This window comes from Watersipora subatra, chromosome 1, assembly GCF_963576615.1.
Source record: "Watersipora subatra chromosome 1, tzWatSuba1.1, whole genome shotgun sequence".
Lineage (NCBI taxonomy): Eukaryota > Metazoa > Bryozoa > Gymnolaemata > Cheilostomatida > Watersiporidae > Watersipora > Watersipora subatra.
The window spans coordinates 66898090-66920499 of NC_088708.1; the positions used below are offsets into that span (position 1 = coordinate 66898090).

Genomic DNA, 22410 nt, shown 5'->3' on the forward strand with positions numbered 1-22410 from the left:
CCCTCCAATGAAAAGCACTGTCAAGGACTTTATAAAAATATCGCCCGAGAGGAAAGCGTGTGACAATTCCGTTACGATTGCGACCAGAATCATGTCTAATTCGCTTGTTCGACGAGGGTTAGACTTGCTGAAAGAAGATATTGCTAGAAATACTGGTTCTATAACAATTGGTAAACTGACTGTATATTTTAGGAACGTGTAAGGTCATTTTTCCCTATTGAATTGACACCAAACAAACATTAATATTATATTAACTACTCAGAAAACTGAATTAAAATAAGCAAAACCTAATTTATCATATGAGGCATACCCCTTACACCCCTAGTTGATCCAGTATGATGTATTCTACGAGGTAACGAGGTAATTTGTTTGTACTCATCGTGTGTTCTAGGTGTGGTTTAGACTTTGTTGTTTTGTGTGTATATTATTTCTCCTAGTTTAATTAAAGATGCAGTATATCCATTCGATGAGCTGTTGGACTTGATTTTTTTAAATTATTCGAAATCAACTATTATAGTTACCGGGATTTCAATTTTCCGGATAGCCTATGTTTAATTTGTCAGATGTGAGTATTAAAGCCATTAATATTTAGGATTATACCAAGATTATTTTTCAGACAAATTATTACTGTCAGATTCTGATGCAAGTTCAACTGGAAGGGAACTTTATTAAACCCTCAAGAAACCAGGTTATATCATAATGCTGAGAACTTAGGTTATGCATGAGCAGACAACTAACACAATAAAATATGTATGCAGGAGAAAACAACTAACACAAAATACAACATCCCTTTTCTAGATTACAAAGCATGTAATGATGTTGGTTAATAAAACTAATTTTCACAAAATATTAGAAACGTGATTATACTGAATTATATTGTCCATGAGTATAATACTAATTAACAGGCAACCTTACAATGTACGTTGGGATTCACAACTCGTAGTCAGTAAGGTACGAAGGGGGCTTAACGGTTCGCCCTGAGCGAGTGGTGAGTGTATTTGGAGCTGGAGTAGCTGGCTGAGTAGGTACAACTGCGGACCGATTACGTGTCACGATTCTGCCATTATCACAAGTGATTTGTACAGCTCGATTGTTTACATTCGGTCGATTTTCTATAACACCGTCACGATGGTTATCTCGTATATAGACTGCACTGTTTTTCTCTAGCGGTCGTAAATCTTTTACGCGAGTATTACTGTCATGATTGATTTTCATTTGATCTTTGTACGAGTCATTTTTCTTTTTAAATTGCTCGTGATCTGGTAGTTTGGGTATCAGTGCATCAGGATGACATGTTACAGTGGTTCTTAGTACTCTGCCCATCAGTAACTCAGCGGGAGAGTATAATCCCAGTTGAGGGGATGTCCGGAATGCCAGAAGGGCCAGATAAGGATCCTTTTCTTTTGTTAGCATTTTCTTAATAGTCTGCACTGCCCTTTCGGCAGCGCCATTCCCTCTCGGGTAATGAGGGCTGCTTGTGACCTGAGTGAATCCATATGTCTCTGCAAATTCCACAAAGTCCTGTGCAGAGTATTGGGGACCGTTGTCGGAAATGACGCATTCTGGTATCCCATGTCGCGAGAAAATGCTTCTCATGTGATTTATCACATTCTTAGATGTGCTATCCTTACCCAGCAATGCGATCTCAGGAAATCGGGAATAATAGTCCACAACTAATAAGTATGTCTGACCCTGAAAATGGAATAAGTCCGAACCAACGACTTGCCAGGGGCGATCCGGGGTGGCTGTAGGTCTCAGAGTTTCAAATGAAGTATTAGAGTCTTTTTGGCAGATCTGGCATTGGCCAACCATTGTCTCGATAGCTTTGGACATGCACGGCCACCACAAACTATTTCTCGCACGAGTCTGACATTTGGTTACTCCCAGGTGACCCCTGTGTATATCCTCTAATACTTTACTTCTTTGATTTAGCGGTATCACCAGTCGATTTCCCATCATCAGAAACCCTTTGTTGATGCAGAGAAAAGCTTTTCGTTCGAAATAAGGCTGCATGAGAGTGTCCGTGGATGATAAATATGCTGGCCAACCTTCACTGACAAACTGAAGCACTTTGCTTAGGGTTTCATCGTTTCTTTGGTCTATTTTCATTTGTTCCAACCTGGTATCTAAGCCATTTAACCTCACACCACCATTTACTACTGTCTCAACTTCTTCCACCCGTTGAGCATCTGCCTCGTCAGGTTTGGTAGATGTATTCCGCGATAGGGCATCAGCCGCGATATTGTCTTTCCCACTGATGTGTGTAATTCTATAATCGAATCTCTGTAGCCTGAGCTTAAAACCTTGAATTCTTGCGGGTAGCCGGTCTAGGAATAGATTTCCGAACAGTGTGATTAACGGCTTGTGATCTGTTTCAATCAAAACTTTCTTCATCCCTAGAATGTACTGGGAGAATTTTTCTAGAGCCCAGCAGACTCCTAAAGCCTCTTTTTCAATAGCCGCATACCGTTGTTCTGTATCGCTTAGAGAGCGGCTCGCTGCAGCGACTAGTCTTCGAGTGCCATCTGGTTGCACCTGACTTAAGGTGGCTCCCAATCCTTGATTACTAGCATCTGTTGTGATTATAGTCTCTCTGGTAGGATCATATGTCGCCAGTACCGGTGGATTGGCAAATATCTCTTTCACCTTCTGGAAGGCTTCCTGCTGACCGTAACCCCAAATCCAGTCCACATCTTTGCGAAGTAAATCTCTCAAAGGTTTGGTAACATCAGCCAGCTGAGGAGAAAACCGCGCGTATTGATTAGCTAATCCGAGAAAACTCCTTACTCCGGTTACATTAGCAGGAGTAGGAAACTCCAAGATGCCTTGCACTCTTGGTCCTGTGTGGATTCCAAACTGATCAATGACATATCCTAGAAACTGCACTTTAGATACCCCAAACTGGCATTTGGACTTGTTCAAAGTCATTCCAGCTTGTTCGAGTCGCCTTAATACTACGCTGAGTCTTGAATCGTGTTGTTCTGTAGATTGTCCAACCACTAGTATATCGTCCATGTGTACTATAAGACCCTCAAGATCCCCCAAAATCCTGTTCATTTCAGCTTGAAAGATCTCTGGGGCACTGTTTAGTCCTTGTGGGAGTCTTAAATATCGATATCGGCCACGATGCGTAAGGAAAGTAGTCAACTTACTGGATTCATCTGACAACGGAATCTGCCAGAAACCGCTATTGGCATCGATTTTTGAGAACACTTTGCCACCTCTTATGGATGCCAGGCTTTCCTCTACTGTGGCCATAGGGTGAACTTCTCTGAGTACATATTTATTGAGTTCTGTGAAATCAGTACAAATCCTGACCTTGTCTTGCCCAGGTTTCGGCACTACCACCATTGGTGCCACCCACTGCGTTGGTTCTTCTATGGCTACAATTACCCCGTCTTCAACCATTTTCTCAAGTGCAATATTAGCTTTCTGTCGAAGCGGGAATGGAATCGGGCGTGGAACATGCAATGCAAACGGCTTTGCGTTTTCATCCAAGGTAATGGAATATTCTGTATCAAGCTTACCTAGTCCTTTGAACAAACTATCACTGACGCGTATAGACCCGATTTCGCACCTGCTTTTGTCAACGGTGACAAACTTGAGGCTTTCACATGCTTTTCTACTCAATAACGGGGTGTTTTGGTTTTCTATGACATATATGTCTTCTGTTATTTTCTCCCGACCCGCAGTAAGTTTACCAGAAATGACGCCAATGCAATTGAGAAGTGTACGACCTGGTCCATACAGCTTCTTTGTAGATGGGTATTGAGTTCCTACGCAATGTTGAGGACCACAAACGCTCAGGGCCGCACCAGTGTCCAATTTGAATCTCATCAATTGATTCTTTTTAATGTCAGTGTCAACCCTCACGTTGGAATACCATGAACCGGCCTCTAGACCTACGCTGTCTATGTCAAATATTTCGCCAAGAAACACTTCGTCAGAATTAGCTTCATTATTATCAGCAACCTGTAACTCGCTTACGGCTTGAGTAACCTCATTGGTACATACTGACTCCCAGTGATTTTTCCGTTTACATTTTCGACAAGTTGTTCCGAAAGCAGGACATCGATTTCGAACATGCCGTCGACCACATTTGTTACATGAAATCTTTGGTTTATCATTTTCTAATTTGGAACCATTCTTGTGGGATGTGACAAAACTCACCTCTGTGGGCTTTTCACTGGAGTTCTGTGCATTCTTAGAAACCTCGGCAATTCGTAGAGCCTTTATAACATAATCAAGAGTTAAACGTTCATCTGGTTCACGCATCATTTTATCCCTGAGTTTATGATCATCTAGTCCAAAAAGTAGTTTATCTCTGATTAGAGAATCTCGTTGATTGCCAAACTCACAGCTCTCAGCTGCGCGCCTGAGTTTCATTAAGTACACATCCACGGGTTCTCCACTTTGTGAGCAGTTATGAAAAGTATACCGGCTTACTATAACACCAGATCTTGGGTTACAATATTCTCGAAACCGCTTCAGGACATCATCTATTTTCCTGCCTGTTGCACCTTCAGCAATCTCTTCTGGATTTCCTTCATTGTCAGTGCCTACGAACTCCATTTGGCTATACAGCTCTCTCACATCTTCACCACCAACATGTCTAAATAGAGCTAATTTTCTCCTTTCATTAGCTCCACTTGTTCCTACTAGATCGATAGCAAGTAAATAGTCACTGAAAGAACGTACCCAGCGACGCCATTCTCCTGCAAGGTCATTTGCCCTTAAATCCAGCTGTTGTGGTGGTGATATGCCCTCCATCTTACACAAATGTTCATTCACACCGCTGCCACCATGTTTAATTTGTCAGATGTGAGTATTAAAGCCATTAATATTTAGGATTATACCAAGATTATTTTTCAGACAAATTATTACTGTCAGATTCTGATGCAAGTTCAACTGGAAGGGAACTTTATTAAACCCTCAAGAAACCAGGTTATATCATAATGCTGAGAACTTAGGTTATGCATGAGCAGACAACTAACACAATAAAATATGTATGCAGGAGAAAACAACTAACACAAAATACAACAGCCTACAATTGGTCTGAGTACAGGGTTAAAATATCTTCTAACCAAAGATAGACTCCCATATCATTTATAAACTGCATACTGTCTCATAACTTAAGTCAAATAGTAACTGAGCCTACTAATTACCTTGGTAATACCTTGGACATAATTTTAACTGATAGGCCTAGTTTCATCTATAACCTAAACGTTGTAAATCCTGGTCTCAGTGACCATTACATGGTAGAACTTAACTGGAATCACAGTTCAGTTATCCGGGGAATGGAACTACCTCTTCTAGGATGTATGGTAAAGCTAACTTTCCTGCAATCAGTGAGGCCCTGAATCGCACCCTGATAACAACAAAACAAGCGATGGAGGAAAAGCAAAACATTAATTTAGTCTGGAATTTGTTTGAGAGTGATATTAATTCTGCTGTTAATCAGTTTGTACCTAGATATGTAGCAAAGAGTAAAAACTTGAATCAGTCTCCCTGGTTTAACTATCAAACCAGAAAAGCAATGAGGAAACAGAGAAATCTGTACGACAAGTTTAAAAAATCGAAACTTGAAACCGATTTGGTTATATATAAAACTGCAAGACGGAACAATAAGAAGCTATTTCACAAATTAGAACAAGATTGTTTTTTATAAAGCTTTATATGAACCATTAAGCAGTGGGAATAGTAAACCCTTCTACAGATTTTATAAAAGAAAGAGCGGTAAAAGCATTCAAAATTCAGTCACTTAAAAATATGTCTGCTATACAATCATCAAGGGTTTTCAACTCATACTTTCGAAGTGTTTTTTCAGAGGGCGTTTCAGATCCAGTGGAATGTAGGGAGGTTGCTAGTCAAACAATACAAATTACAAGTAAAGGAGTTGAAAAATTGCTCATTGGCCTCAAGCCTGGTAAAGCTCCGGGCTCAGATCAACTGAGACGGGAGGATTTTAATATTGATGTTATAGTCACTGGTCAGTTACTAGCTCTAATTTTTTAGTCTTCACTAGACATCGGTGAATTGCCGGATATTTGAAAACCGGCTAATGTTGTCCCTATTTTTAAGAAGGGAGAAAGATAAAATCCAAGTAACTATAGGCCGGTCTCGCTGACATGTATTTTTTGCAGGCTACTCGAGCACATACTGCTTAGTAACATTAACTAACATCTAGATGGTGACTTGAGTTCAAACCAAGCATGGCTGTAGGAAAGGTCTCTCCTGCACTACACAATTAACAGCAACCACTGATGGCATTATGAAAATGGTTGACAATAACATTGTGGTACATGCTGTGGTCTTTGACTTCTCCAAGGCTTTTGACAAAGTGCCTCACAATTTGCTAATAAAAAAATTATTTGAATCGAATATCGGCTCTCACATCGTCAAATGGATAGCAAACTTTTTATCAAAAAGGAGTCAGCGAGTGGTGGTGGAGGGGCTACGTCTACCTCTTTAAATGTTACATCGGGACATCCTGGGGCCTTCTTTTTTTGGTGGACAGTAATACTTCAACTTACGAGTGCTCCAACGTACGAGAAACTTGAGATACGAGCCAGCTTTTAAGCAAGCGTTAGCAGTAACATATGAGCCATGTTTGAGATACAAGCACGTGAGTCAGTTGCCAAGTATGCCGGAGGTGTTTTATGAGAACAGCATCACTCTGTATTTTCCACCTGCTCAGGTTATACTTTTGTACCGTGTTTTTGTGCGCAATTTTCAGTGCAGAATTATGTACTGAAAATTAAAAGTACTGTGCGTTGACCGAAAGTTTGCCAGTAAAATGAAAGATAATGCAAAAAAAATCGAATGATAACAGTTGATATTAAATAAAAAATTATTGCGAAAAATATGTGAAATGCGTATGCGTGATTGAGCTAGCTCAGCAATTTGACAGAAATACATCCACAATTATCAAACAGAAGGGTTATATTCAGGGCATTTAGTTCGCAAAAGGACTAACCTTAGTTTATAAATTGCACAGCGATCTTCACAACCGCTGATGGAGGGACTGCTCAGGCATTGAATAAAAGATAAACAATTGGCCGGTGACAGCGTACTGAAACGATGCTATGTGAAAAGGCCGGTTCTATCTATCAAAACTATAAAAATAAACATTCGGACATGTTGGTTAGTTGTCGTGCATTAACCCTTTGTGACGACACCTGTGTTCGCCCTAATCGCAACACGTTGAAAGGACAAAGGCAAGCGTCCTTAGATAGGTTTATCTTAAAACGGCCGGCTGGTCGTGAAAGCGAAATAAAAGAAAAATTAGCTAACCAACGAGAAACTTCAAACTATGAACGCCGAGGAAATTTTAACTACGTTAAGTTGAAAATGAAAGTTTGCTTTTAGGTTTGCTTCTAAGTTTGTCTTTTAAGACATTGATAAAATCCAGATTTATCAAAGTCAACTGTCGTAATGAAGGATAATTTATATCTCCCTCCCTGGCAAATGCTAGCGTTAGCTGCTATTGTATGTATTTAATTTTACATTTTAATTAATCACATTTCCTTGCATTATTTTTTATTTGTTACTTTTTGAAAGCATGTGGTAAGTTAGGACAATAACCAACATGTTCTTTCTGTTACAATATCTTGTTTTGAGTGTTCTATTTGCATTTTTTAGAGTATGGAAACCAATCAATATATATCTAATTGTTCTACATGTAAATAAATTGCACGAACATGCGAGCAAATTAACATACGAGCTCAGTCTCGGAACGCATTAAGCTCGTAAGTCGAAGTATGACTGTATATTGATAATATTTCGGAAATCCTAAAAACATCATCTAGAAGACTTTTTTGCTGACGATGCATTGGTGTATCTCCTGTAGAAACTCAGACTGATAAACAAGTTTTTCAGCAAGACTTTGTTTTACTGGAGCAGTGGGCTGACAGAGAACAATTGTTTTTAATACGGATAAATGTCAGGTGGTTCGCTTTACCAAGCGATGTAGTAACAGTGATTTTACATATTACTTTAACGGTAAGCAACTAGATACTGTGACACATTTTAAGTATTTGGGAGTAAATATTGCCAATGATTTTAACTGGGACTTGCACATAGACTCAATAACTGCCAGGGCGTCCCAATGACTTGGTATGATTAAGCATGTTTTGTATGGCGCCCCCAGAGAAGTGAAAAGGATCGCATACCTCACATTGGTTAGGCCAGTAATGGAATATGCCAGTGAGGTATGGGACCCATATTTAATGAGACAGATAACACTTTTGTAAAATGTGCAGAGGAAGACAATTCGTTTCATTTCAGAGATTAAGGGTACATTGAGTGTGTCGGAGGCATGTAACATTCTTAATGTCGAACTCTTAGCACATAGACGAAAGATTGCTCGCATGTCTTTAATGTTATGGTTTTTATCCGAAAGTGGGCACAGTTCGGTTATCAACAGTTTTGAACATATACAAGATTTTATTCACAACCATGAAACCAGACAGGCAACATGCCGGGCACCCCTGCCATTATCCACAAACCAAACATTTTATCACCAAAGCTTTGCACCTCGAACTTTACGTAACTTGCGTGGCTCTGATTAAAGGGCATTAAGTTTTTTTTTTGTGTCTATGTGCAAGCGCTTTTTATGGAGCGCCATCGAATTGATGGCCTTCTTTTACCCAGCCCCGGGGTATTAAGGCTCTATTTTAACCTAGACCTAGAGGTTTAACGAGGCTGGTGGCTCTGTGGTGGAAGGTAAACCATCGCAGTAAAGCAAAACTAAAGATTACATGAAAGTTTTTTGGCAACGTTATAAACAGGAAGTTTATTTGCTTTGGCAATTTCAATAGTAGACAGGTAAAATGGAAACAGAATGTACTATTAAATAGTCAGCTTAAAGTTGTGTTAGGCAGCAGGAAAGTCGTGTATTTTTAAATGAGTAAATCAGTCACCATGGATGCGTTACACAGCGCTGAAAAACATGAGGAGAATCTGAATCGCGGTGAAATCAAATTCAGATTTAGGCTTATAGCATATATTAAGGTGATGGGTCGATCTGTTTTCGTTTAAAAACCGACTGATCGAAGTTGGTAACTCTTTAAATTGTTTAATGTACAGTATAGTTATTTTATAAAACAGTCAATAAGGCCACCTGGTTTAAAATTAACAGTATATCCTTAAATAATATTTTTATTAATAGTTCTGGTATCAGTGAATCAATTATGAATTGTGATCAATTTATTTCCTTTAGAAAGGTACAACGTCCATGGTTGTTGCGTGTTAGTAAAGCTGAACGAATAGACCTAGAATTGTTTAATTAAAGGCACTAGTGGATTGTTTGTCGTTCATCTAGTATCTGTCAAACACACGACAATACTTGCATATGGCCTCATTTACATGTGTGTTCAGCTTTAACATATTTCATGTACATGGGCACCACAGGTCTTACATGGGCCCCACAGGTCTTACATGGGCCCCACAGGTCTTACATGGGCCCCACAGGTTTTACATGGGCCCCACAGGTCTCACATGGGCCCCACAGGTTTTATATGGGCCCCATAGGTCTTACATGGGCACCGCAGGTCTTACATGGGCACCACAGGTCTTACATGGGCCCCACAGGTCTTACATGGGCACCACAGGTCTTACATGGGCCCCACAGGTCTTACATGGGCACCACAGGTCTTACATGGGCCCCACAGGTCTTACATGGGCCCCACCGGTCTTACATAGGCCCCACAGGTCTTACATGGGCCCCACAGGTCTTACATGGCCCCACAGGTCTTACATAGGCCCCACAGGTCTTACATGGGCACCACAGGTCTTACATGGGCTCCACAGGTCTTACATTGGCTCCACAGGTCTTACATGGGCTCCACATCTCATCTTAATTTACATTATTTGCATATGCATGTCCATAAAATGGATCAGAAAATTACTTGTTAATTTGCAGCTCATTGTTATTGCCAAATGGCTGCTGCCAAAAGAACGGAGTTACCAAACAATCCCAACATCACTAAACACTTGTGATTTTCTTTTTAACTGAACAGCAAGCAGTAATAAATGATAAAAACAGATTCAATTGTCAAGCACTAGGGCTTCTTCAAATATCACATGATAGCAACTCCCTTGTTTGAGACTACTGTTTTTATTTCTTAGCTAATTTTTCAATTATGGTTAGTGAATATGCTACACATAAGTGTAAAGTCAAAGCGTAGAAATTCAAATATTGTAAGTAAATCTACAACTCACATAGTAGCTGTAAGCTTGAAAAGGTAGAGATTCGATCATGAGTCAAAGCATTCAGTTTCTCTGACATTTTTGCAGCTAAAAATATTTGCACAAAAGAGATAATTCAGTGTAAGACTAGAATTATCTGAGTTTCAGTTATCCAGCTCTAAGCAAATTTTGAATTTGCACTTCTGAGTAAAAAGCCCACAAGATACATTTTAACAGAGTTGAACAATTCAGATAATAAAATACCTCCTACCCTGCCGGTTATGGTTCAAAATGGCGTTGGACTAAATGTGAACAGACTGAATGTCGATAACCAAAATGTTGATAGTCGCAATGTCGACACATTAGACGAAATACAGTCAAATATGGATAACTCGCCCACGGATAACTCGAACACATGGTTAACTCAAACGGTTTCTTTGGTCCGTTCCCACGTAATGATAAATTGCTATAGATAACTCGAACTCAACACTGTTAACTCGAACTGTTTTTTGCCCAACGGCTACCGAAACGGTTGTTATCGCTTTAGAAAATCATTTTATTCCAAGCCATAGAGGTAAACTTCAACTTTTCGCAATTCATAAGCGTCGTTATTACCACCATCAGCAAAATATTTTTGTCAACGACTTTTCTAAAGATTTGGTGAAATTTGATTTATACCAAACATTCGCTTAGCGATCGCCATTCGGAAGTGAGGTAAAGTGAGGTAATCTTTGCATAAACTTCAAGAAAAATCGGCAAAATTGATCGTGGGTAAAACGCTCAAAAGAAAAAGATGTCTTTTCTTCTGAGCATTTCAACAAGGATCAAGTTTTGCCAATGTCAATCTAAAAAACATCCTGGCAATAACATCACCTCAAACAACGAACCAATCTCAAGTGATAGAAAAATCTCTATACTTTTTGATAAAAACGTTTTAAACTTTACATTAGAAGCATTTATGTAAAAATTTGTGAAACAAGCCATTTCTGCTTTTGATTTATATTATTGTTTGTATATGTACATGTATCTACTATAAATAAGTAAATACATGGACTTGTGACAGTGCTCTGATAACTTGGATAATTCGATAACTCTGATAATTCGAACACTTTTGCTCGGTCCCGTGAAGTTCGAGTTATCCATGTTTGACTGTATATATATCTCATCAAACATTTTAGAAATGAAGCAGTTATTGGAAGTCTAATTACTCAATAATTTTGGAAATCTGTTTTGTAACAACATCGCAACTTACTGGCTGTGTACGTTCAATTTTCCAACTTGCCTGTTCAGGAGGCATCTTCAAGCTAGAAACAAGTTTAACTAGATTGTAAATTAAAGTGGTTGCACTTACTCAAAAAAGCAGCTATCTGACTTTGCTACGAATGTTAGATCTCTAGTCTGCCAAACATTTTTACAAGTAAAACACATTCTGGAGAGAGATACTGTTTTACCCAAATGCATGCACAAATACTCAAGCTATACTGCTAATGTCTTCTCTTTAAGAGATAGCTTGGTTTTCAAAGCCAGTCAAAGATGTGAGAAAAGCTCGCTGTGAAATAATTTTTTGTTGCCGCCATAAATAAACTATCCCAAATATCTATTGTCGTAACTCTTACAGGTTCGACAGCTAGAGTTGTTCTGTACACTAATATCTGAATAAGTTTTGAGCCAAACAACCCTCTCTCAATATTTATTTTAACTTTTATTATTTTACTTTGTACAGACATTTTAGCTCTTGCATCATAACAACATGGCTATTAGCATTACACTGAGATTTTACCTGTTTCCAAGCATATAGTCTACTCACTACGATCATCAATGGTTTGTGTATGACTATAAAACAGTTTCTTGCTGTATATCCATGAGGTGTTGTTATCTCTTTGGTTGCATACATATGCTTTAGTTCAAATAAAAAGGGAGACAGTTATATGTCACTGCTTGTCTCTCTGTAGGAAAGTTGTTCTGAAAAGTTTGGGAGCATTGTTGCTATTTTAATGCATTGGTTAATAATTTTTTCACATAATGATTTGAACACATATTGTTCATGTTTTTTTGCTGTACACATCTAAATTAACATTAAACATTTTGGCTTTTAAAAATTTCCATCTGGAATATTCCAAAAGCCGATATTCCAATTGGCTATCTCTGTTTCACTATATACCAGCACTGATTATGAGACATCTTTATCATATTTTTGACTCGTTGCTATTAGTCAATGTTTGATGTCGATATTACCACATCCTTATATGGTTTCTTTTAGACAAGTCTAGCAAGAAGTTGACTGAAAAGGAGATTGTGCAGCTGGTTGGTACAAATAAAAAAGGATACAAGCGAAAGCTGAAACGATTGCACACTAAACGCAATGATAGCACCCTGAAAGGCAAAAAAGTGAAACCTACTCAAGGTAATGTCAAGTGGTTAAAAGCTGTTGCCACTCGTGCTTCATGGAGATATGTCGACAAAGTATTGTTATTGCACAGCGTTTTGGTATATAGTTTACATGACTTTCAGTACATTAAACTTTAAATCTAATATAAGCTGATGTTTCCATAGAACACCTACATGTCTATTGTAGATCTGGTTAACAATCACTTATATCAAGACAAAACAGATGTAAACATAAATGCTCTAAACTTCTTGAGGTTGCTCAACAAGGATGAGAAGCAGGTAGTGCAAAAAGTGAGTAACATTTTCTCCTTTAGGATATATTTGGGTTATTGATGTTATAAAATGTAGTAAATTCAAGCTTATTTAAATTACCTTAAAGGTTTAACAGCAGGAAATTGTACACATTTTTTGAAAAATAGTTACAGGACAGAAAACTTCATCTGAATCAAGAGTAATTTCCTTGTGAAACAACGTACATGTACACCCTTATACCCTTGTGTATAAGCTGATTCTAGAACGCAAGATTGTTTACAAAACTTAGTGGTCTGGCTTATACACATGTACCTCTGATTGAAACTAAACAAATAACATTACGCTAACTTAATTTAACAACTGCACTTGAACCTTTATTAGCTCCACTATTAATACAGTCATACCTCGAGATACGAGAAAATCGAGATATAAGCAGAATTTCGAGCGAGTTTCTTTAGATACGAGTAATCTTTGAGATAGAAGTTTATGAGCCGGTTCTTGATGGTCACTTTATGGCCAAATATGCGAGAGGCTGCTTCCGAGAACAGCATCGCACTTGGTCTTTCGCACCGAATCAGTTTAAACAAAGTTTTCAAAAGGCTGGCTAAAAGTTGTAGTGTACGCAAGGCAAAAACCCCCACATTGGAAACAGATAATAAAACATCAAGACAATTACAGTAAGATTAGTAAGAGTGTGTGTTTAGTAAGCTTGTAGTAAGTGTAGCTAGTAGTTGTTTAGTAATTCATAGTTTATGTTATGTTACGTAGCGTCACAAAAGTTTAGTGTGCCGAATGAGTTGCTGTCAAGTCTCTCAGACCGTCGATAGCCACTACGTCTGTCTTGAAGGTAAAAACCTACAGTAGTGTACATAGTAATGTTACATTTGATTGCAGATTTTAACAAGTAAATAAGTATTTGTTACTTTATTAGTGTAGGTACTGAATTACAACAATTAAAAAACTGTTTTTCCACCGTAATATCTTGTTTTATGTGTTTTTTCATAATATAGTAATGAATTAACTTGTATTTAGTTATTTTATGTAGGAAATATTGCCTTGATTCCCGAGTAAATTGACATGCGAGCTCAGTCCCAGAATACATTAGGCTTGTGTGTTAAGGTATGACTGAAAAAGTAAAACACACCAATAGTGGTTACCTCTATAATCTCCTTTGCTACTAAATAAAGTTTTATGAAGACAAATATTCCGTAAATCAAATATTTGACATTGGCACATATAACATTATATATATTTGACATTGGCGCATATAACATTATATATATTTGACTTTGGCTCGTATATGTTGTCATAACATTTAACCAAATTAATTAGCATATAAGTTTACATCATCTGATGCCATAAAATAATTAGAAATATGTTGCAAAATCAGTTCAGACACTTTTTTGTCCTCACACTATCATGGTGGACAAGTTAAGCATGTTTCGAGTCAGGCGAGTTACCACTATTACTATAGCTTACAGCATCATTTTTACTGTTCAAAATAAATACTCACTGTCACTACTACTATTGCTCAATAGATAATCATCGAAAGTGGATTGATCTACCATTTGTGAAATCTAAGTGGCTAATGCTTCTGATCATGGCGAAGAACAAATACCTACAAAAATGTGCTTTTGTAAAGCAAAACTTAGGTCAATGTTAGATGCAAACATGTTTTTAATTGGCTTAACACAAACAAATGATTGTTTCCTTTTGATTAACACGATAGGCTACTTATACAACTACTTGCCAATTAGAAATGTTATGTACTAAGCCTGCAAAAGCCACTCTATATTTGCAACATTTTGCTCTGATAGATACGTATAGCCCGTTATGATTTATAGGATCGGCTTATAAGCGAGTTCTTATAAATTCCTTGATTTCACGACTGCTTTTCTAGGGCCAGCTTGTATGCGAGATAGGCTTATATGCGAGATAGGCTTATATGCGGGTATACACGGTAATTGTCCAGCAGACTTGAATGCTAGCCATAATTCGTGTCAATAATAGTCGTAATGTCTTGTTGGCTATAGTTTTGTAGCAGACTTTCCATTCAATAAACTAAAAAAATTTGAATGCTTTGGACAACATATTGCTACCGCATCATTTTCTGTTGTTCAAGGTTTTTGAAGAAAGTTATTTACAATAGCCTAATATTCATCACAAAAACAAGTTTTATCGATAAATGTGTGCATCGTCATTGCACCTCAATGTTCACATATGCATTGTTGATGAGTTTGTCTACAGCCGTGCTGCTCTTTAGCAAAATGAGCCATATAATTGCCCAAAAGTCAAAGTTAAATATCAATTGTATTTTGGTTTATCAATCATAATTAAATATTACAAAACCAACCGTGACACACTTTCTTATTTTCAGCTGTTTTAAAAACTTAAAGATAACCTAATCTGTTCATTTTTGTTGCATATTCTTATATTAAGTGTCGGGTAATCAGCAAATAAAATGCGTAGTCGTCAACATCTCAACAGCGGATTTTGAAAAGGGCAGACGCAAAAGGCAGACCCAATCTGTAATGGGTTATTGCGTAGTCCCAGCATGAGGATATTATTACTGTATGAAGATGTTAAACTCTTGTGCCACTCCTTTAACATATGAGTTTCCCATATATGATGTGAAGTTCTAGCTAATAACGGACTCTACAGCTAAAATAATTTCCTACATTTGAATTCTAAGTTCTTGCAGCGCCACTGATGTGAAAGAGAGGAGGCTGATGAAAATTTTAAAAGTATAAAAAAATGTATAAGCTAATAAAATTCAGACCTGATCTAGTTTCATTTAGAGTAAGTTACAACTGTTTTTTTTCCTTTACTTGCAAACTTAGGCTAACATTTCTATTTGTGCCCTATCTCTCCACGTAAAGTAACATTAACTTTTTTGATTATTATTTTGTTGCTGTAGTTTTCTCTTACCAGTAGCATATTTATACTTACCTGCAGTGCTTATGGAAGGGTTATCACAAGTTTTGGGGTTGAGTAATTACATTGTATTCTTATAAGAATATTTGCTATATATTTCAGCATATGAAGTAGATCTCGCACTGAACTAACTTCATGTATAGTTGTGTGACTGTATGCGTACGGCCATGGCAGCATGGCAGGTGTTACATAAGAGTTCTGCAGACACTTTACAATAACAATCTTTTTATATTAAACTTGTCAAAACCAAATTTTAGATGCGTCTCTATTGATCTGCGTTTTACATGATGGTTTGTTCACAGTTGTGTTCATGCAATTTTAATTTTACCTATGCAATAAGTCCGCCATATAAGTGTATCTAGAAAAAATAAAAAAATGAACCGTTTTCTATTGCAAGTAAAATGAGAAATTTTGCATATGCCATTTCTGTATTCTTTCAACAAGTCTGATTTAATAAAATTTAATATTGAGTAGTAGTAAACTTGACAGACTTAAGAAATACGACAAATAAAATAACTTTGCTGATGGTGATGCAATATAGATATCACGTATGAATAATTAGGTTCAGTAATGATACAGCAATAGTTTTTTGTAGCAGAATTTGCTTCTATTGCAAACATTTGAGCTGCCTTACACAAAATCCTGCATAAGCCTCGGCCTCAGGTACAGTGTATTATGAAACAATATGGCCTATCGTTAGTTTTTAGTGAGCTAAATGTATAGTTGTCTATACGACCACAATGACAAGAATTAATTCCCATATTAACCTGTTCTACTGCTTGTCGTCAAACTCGCCAAACAATTTATTCATTTCAATGAGGAAAATAATCCTGATTAAAATAGAGTTATTTGCCTTGCAACCATGTTCACCCTACATAATTTATGTAGATGCTACCAATGTCACAGCTCCTGTAACATCAGCATCTTCAACTCTATTAATATATTATTGGAAAAGCATGATATTCTTTAATCGCTTAGATTTTGTTTCACAGGCAGCAGAGAGGCATGAGGCAAAACATTCATCACAAAGATACAAAAAAGCCAAGAAGGAAGTTGAGAGTAAGACAGACAGCGATTCTATGTTCACTGAAGCCGACTTTGAAAAGTTCTTTAAAGAGTACAACTTTACATGAGCAAGTACACTGTACTATAGCAAAAAGAGCCTTGTATATTATGTTTTTATTTCTGATAATCAATTAGGAAAATTAGAAAAATAACATGAAGCGTCAACAAAATACCAATTTGAAAATTTACAGGTCATTAACCATAAGTAGTACAATTCACTTGAGTAAGCGATGTAGAGACGGAATTGCAATAAATGAATGCCAAGTCAGATGTAATTGTTAAAAAAGGTAAGCAGCACACCGCAATTAACCAGTTTGAAGTAATGAGGACGGATAACCTGTTTATATCTGCCGCACCTTACAAACATCGGCAACGCAAAACACAGCCCTGCACATAGGACAACCGGCTGTTCCCGACAGCCACCTGCTTGTGTCCGACTGGTCCTGACGCGCTGAGAACCACTTTGAGAGGCAGGCCAGACACCATAGCGGTCGACAATAGCACTGTCTACATTCACCCTCCTGCTCTTCTGCACAGAGCTTTACCAGCTTCACATCAGCTGTTGCTTGCATACAGGCCAAACAAGACTCTAACTGCTGCAATAATACATTGGGAATTGTATGGACTACACCCGAAATTCGTCCAATTGTGCTAATCTATGCATTTTAATTGTTACAGCTAATACAAATAAAACAATAGTACCACAAATATTTATAAATTGTATTTAGTATTCTTCTCGAGTGCCTTGGTACAGTCAAGCATTAAATTATCACATCAACCTCTCCCCTTACCACTCATTTTAAGTTTCTCACTTTTTTCCTCATGATAAGAACTACTTAAGAACTACCAACTTCATAGTGTTTTTTTATAATCTCTCGCTAGAATCTAGAATTCTAAGGAAAGCATTGTTTTCTTCCTTTTTCACTACTTTCACCACTCGCACTAACCTTCTTGGGATCAATGATTTTGAAATTATAAAAATGTATAAAAGCAGTTTAATATTATTTTGTTTAAGCATTATAGAACATAACTATGTGAAGGACAACTGAGTATATTTGTACAGATTTACAAAACTTCAATGTTTCAAGAAACCTGCCATACGTTGGAAAATAGTTAAGGCGCTGCCTAAATTTTACATCCTATGATGACGACTTCTCATATTAAGGAATCGAAATTATAGGGTTTTGACTATACATAGAAAATATAAGTATTTCTCCCCTCGGGTGATAATAAAAATCATAAATGATATTTTTATTGAGTTTGACGCAAGACTAGCACTATCAAATCTAGTAAAATATTCTGATTGTCCCCCTAATTCTTACAAGGAAAGCAGCTAGCCATGTTGAATAGCTGGCCATTCTAACCACTAATCAGCAGCGGGAACACCGACCTCTTGAGAGACACCACAATACTAAATAGATGTACATACATAGAACAATATCAGTACTCATTGGGATCATGAACTGTATTAGAACATCAGTGAACTTACAAAGCCCGATTCAGCAGCACTGAAGTTGTATACTATATTATGACCGACTACATCAGCAAACGCAGCAGTGAACTGCTCCGTTACCGTCTGTCGAACAACTACATTTCGTGCATTGACTAGAGGCGCCTGCAGCTTCGCCCGTAGCTCGCCATAATCGACAGAGTTCAGCCTGCAAGAGATGAGCAGATATTGACACATGTAAATATGTTATTACTTCATACAGTACTTATTGAAAACGTCTTATGTAGGGTTTGATTGGCGAGTGGTGAAATGACTGGCTGACAAGGTTTATTGATTTATCTCCATAAAGAGTTTTGTCACCAAGTTCCACATCTAGCAGCATGCAGACAATCGCCATTATTGTGATGAATTTATTTTAATATGCAGTGATAATAATAACTTCACTCAATGGTGATGTTAACTGAATATTTTTAAAAATATGTGAAATATAAGAACTTTTACAGATTAAATCAGTGACTTTTTTGTAGCACTTTTAGGACATCAATTAAAATATTCTGCCAACTGTAGCATCACCATCTACATTAGGCCCACCTAATAGAGAAGGGTCGCTGAGAGTTGTCAACAGGTCTGACATCAATCTGGAGTATCTGCACACCATAAGGTGACTCCTCTGAGAGTGTATGCTCTTCACTAGAGTGTAGACTAAGTACACAGTTGGCCTGGTGTACTATGTCTACTGTGTATGTGCCCACCTTTACTATCCAGTTATCAGTTACACGCACCTACAATCATATACACACTCGTATTTGCATTCATATAGTGTTACCACTAAATATTTCAACAAGATTTGTGAGAATATCGGTTACCTACAACATTAAACACTAAATGCCAGGCACTTTTAACTTGGAAGTATATGGCATATTTTACTCATCACCTAGATTAAATATTCGCTAAAATAATCGACTGAATTATTTAAACTGGCACATCACCCAGTTTAAATAATCTAGTTGATTCACCGAAATAAATAAAATTTTAACGATGAAGAAACAAGCGTACAGGACATACTGTCATATGGTCCAAAAGGATAACCATAAAGTAATTAATAATTATGGTCATAGCAGTTCACAGGCTGCAAGACTTTAAGGAAATCAATTGGAAAGACTTATCTAAAATTAATCTATTTCGGTTTTCTCAAAATGTTTATATTTTGCCCAATTTTATTTTGAAAACAATCTTTATTATGAGTGAAAATCCCGAGTCTGTCACAAAGTACTCTATATATATTGCACGGTAAGTATGACAAAAGGAGTTGTACATAGCGGGGTTCTAGATGTTCTGATATAATAAGTAAGTGTGAAGACATTGTTAGCACCAAATTATAGCTATAGATGTAATACGTAATCTGGAGACGTTACAAGCACTAAATTAAAGATATAAAATGTTGATTTTGGCACTACCTGAAATGTTTTAATTTTGGAGATCAATTTGATAGTTTTTGAAAAACAATCCTCTACAAATATAGACGAGAGCATTACTAAATTAACTTTGCTAAAAAATCAATCAAAATTAATCGAATGATTTATTTACAAAAATTGATTCATTCACGAACTCGATAAAGAATAGCAGCAATATTAATCAGCAGGAAAAGCTCAGTCATTACAACTGGCATGTAAAACCTTTTGAGAATAATGACCAGAGTTGAAGAGGTTCGGTCTTCGTAGTTCAGCATTAATGGTACCAGCAACTATGTCGACACTATGGTTTCTTTCAGTCGGCATCAAGTGCTTCAGTTTTTGGGTCAGCGGATGATGCATCCAATTATCTCGTGACCAGAAGAATATACACACCGAAGAGGAGAATGGTAAGGAGATGGCAGCAGCATAGCCAAGTTGTTTGAGCAATGATAGCTCAAAGAAGCCGAAGAGATACAATTTCGGGTTTATATACATAAGCATTAGCCCATAACCTGCAACAAATTGAAACACGTGGCTGAATAACAAAACAAAAATTTTCTGACACAAGCAGTGAATATGTTGAGATCAAGTTATTAAAAAGGAGTCAAAAGACGCAATTCTCCCTCCTAGACTTGTTCTTCCATACAAGCACCAGAGTTGGTATAGATATATGCGGAATGGAAACTGAAATAATTATATCATTCTGAAATTCTGTAACTTTACAGTGAGACCCTATGGATCAGAAAGAAAGAAATAGACATGAGTGTTCAGCTTTTTCAATGGTATGCAAAGAGAAAATTATTTGTTTTTCTTGTTTTAAAAAAATAGTAGAAAAATCTAAAAACAATATATTTTGATACTATAAATATTAGATGTTGACACGTTTCGACTATACTGCAGGTACAGTATATATATATATATATATATATATATATATATATATATTGTCATCGTATATAAGTTATTATAAGATCATGAATAGGGCCTAAAGCTTTTTGGTGAGTAGCCACCAACCGCTTGAAGCTTGCTCCTTGTCGAAAATCGCCTGCATAAGATACCCATCAAATCACACATTTAAAATGTGACTGCGTTCAAATAATCAGATCAAATACTAAAGATTTAAAATACTTACCCAGTGGTAATAAGGAATGTATGAATAGTGTCAAAGACGTCCGCTTGATATGATACTTCATAAAATTTATCGTCTCGTCTCCTAACCATGCTGCGAATAAATTTTGTATAGTGATTCCTGCAGCAGCAACCTCTTTGGGAGGGACGACAAAACAAAGGCTTAAGAAACAATAGATGAGGGTGTATATTCCCACTTGATCGAGTCCGACTTGCTGATACATTACTTTTGTGTCCACCGATTTGGTCGGGCTTCTTTTGAATTCGGGCTACAAATAGTGTACCCTAGCTTAGAATCTATACATGGGAATTTTGCAAGAGGAACTACACTCTTCCCTATACGTGGATGTGTATACGACAATTGGATGTATTGGATGCGTGACATGTATAGACTATATCCAGTGTATGTATTGGACATTTATGCGTAGCGCTAACTACCGTATACTTTATCTAAAATTATTCTTGCGTGCACAGGCTATGTTTTTAGATTCCGTAGCTTTTCGGCTGTGATTGAAACAAACATCAATAACGATTTCATCTACAAACATACATATTTAGTGCGTGTACCTAGCAGAGTTTTCGTCACACCGTCCTTCATTTCTTACGTTCTAAGGCTTTCTTTATTTTTGTTTTACAGTAGGTTTCAGTTTCCCAATTTGCAAAAACAAGTTCTTTATTGTCAACCGTTCTGTAAAGTTAATTGAGCTTTTCAGGTTATTTTAAAGAACGTATACGTTAGAATTGTATTTTTCTTTTATTGTTATAACTTGCTATGATGTTCCCGGAGTGTTAAATCAAAAGGACGGAGTTGCTACAAAGGATTATTACTAGTTATTTTTATGGATATGTTAACATTCGTTTTAATGATTATTTCACTGCATCAAAAAAGGTTGATATGTTTGTTGTCTTTTACATTAAGGAGAGTGGACTTCGTGAGTCATATGGAAATGTTTGCAATAATGGAATGATCAAGGGTTTGATTTGTTTCCTTGTTGCAAAACATCTGGTAATGGTGGCTATGTCAAATGAGAAACAGTCGACAATTTTTGTGCTAGATGTGCTTAAACAATTTTGCGTTTGTTGAAATTGTTTACATTAATTATAATAAACAAAACAGATAACAATTATTATGTTGAATGTTGGCATTGCAAGTTCTTTCCCCGAAGGAATCCATCAAGTTTGGGATGACGCGAAGCGCACTTTCTAAAGTTTTAGGATTCTAAAGTAACTGTAGAAGTACATGGATTATATACATGTATATATGTTATTTTAGAATATTTTTTTATTTTGCGCTGAACATTAAGGCTATAATTCAAACATATTCAAGCATAAACAGTTGATCAGAAATGAGTAATATATTTTTTGTAAATAGGCTATGCAAAAAAACAATACAAATAAATGTGGTTATTAACAATAAAAGGCATCAAAGCATTACAAGTTTGACAGATAAAATGCTATTAATGCATGCATAGAAATGAAAATGTTAAAGTAGCAATATTGGCTGTTACTATGTAGATTTATCCCCAGAAAAATAGTTGTTATTTGAGTTCA

General features: G+C 36.8%; 2 protein-coding genes across 2 annotated transcripts; one reads left to right on the plus strand and one right to left on the minus strand.

Moving 5' to 3' along the window:
• The first annotated feature begins 54 nt into the window (after nt 1–54).
• On the plus strand, nt 55–16895 carry LOC137402722 (active regulator of SIRT1-like). The gene is made up of 4 exons (XM_068089229.1): nt 55–170; nt 12449–12592; nt 12764–12867; nt 16755–16895. The coding sequence occupies exons 1-4, from the start codon at nt 92–94 to the stop codon at nt 16893–16895; spliced, it is 468 nt and encodes a 155-aa protein (XP_067945330.1). The 5' UTR covers nt 55–91.
• A 29-nt stretch (nt 16896–16924) lies between these two features.
• LOC137402688 (E3 ubiquitin-protein ligase TM129-like) lies at nt 16925–21181 on the minus strand. Its single transcript, XM_068089197.1, has 5 exons — nt 20864–21181; nt 19954–20243; nt 18869–19059; nt 18317–18485; nt 16925–17423 (listed from the first exon to the last, which is right to left on the minus strand). Exons 1-5 carry the CDS (start codon nt 21081–21083, stop codon nt 17169–17171), a joined length of 1125 nt encoding a protein of 374 aa, XP_067945298.1. The 5' UTR covers nt 21084–21181; the 3' UTR covers nt 16925–17168.
• Nucleotides 21182–22410: the final 1229 nt, after the last annotated feature.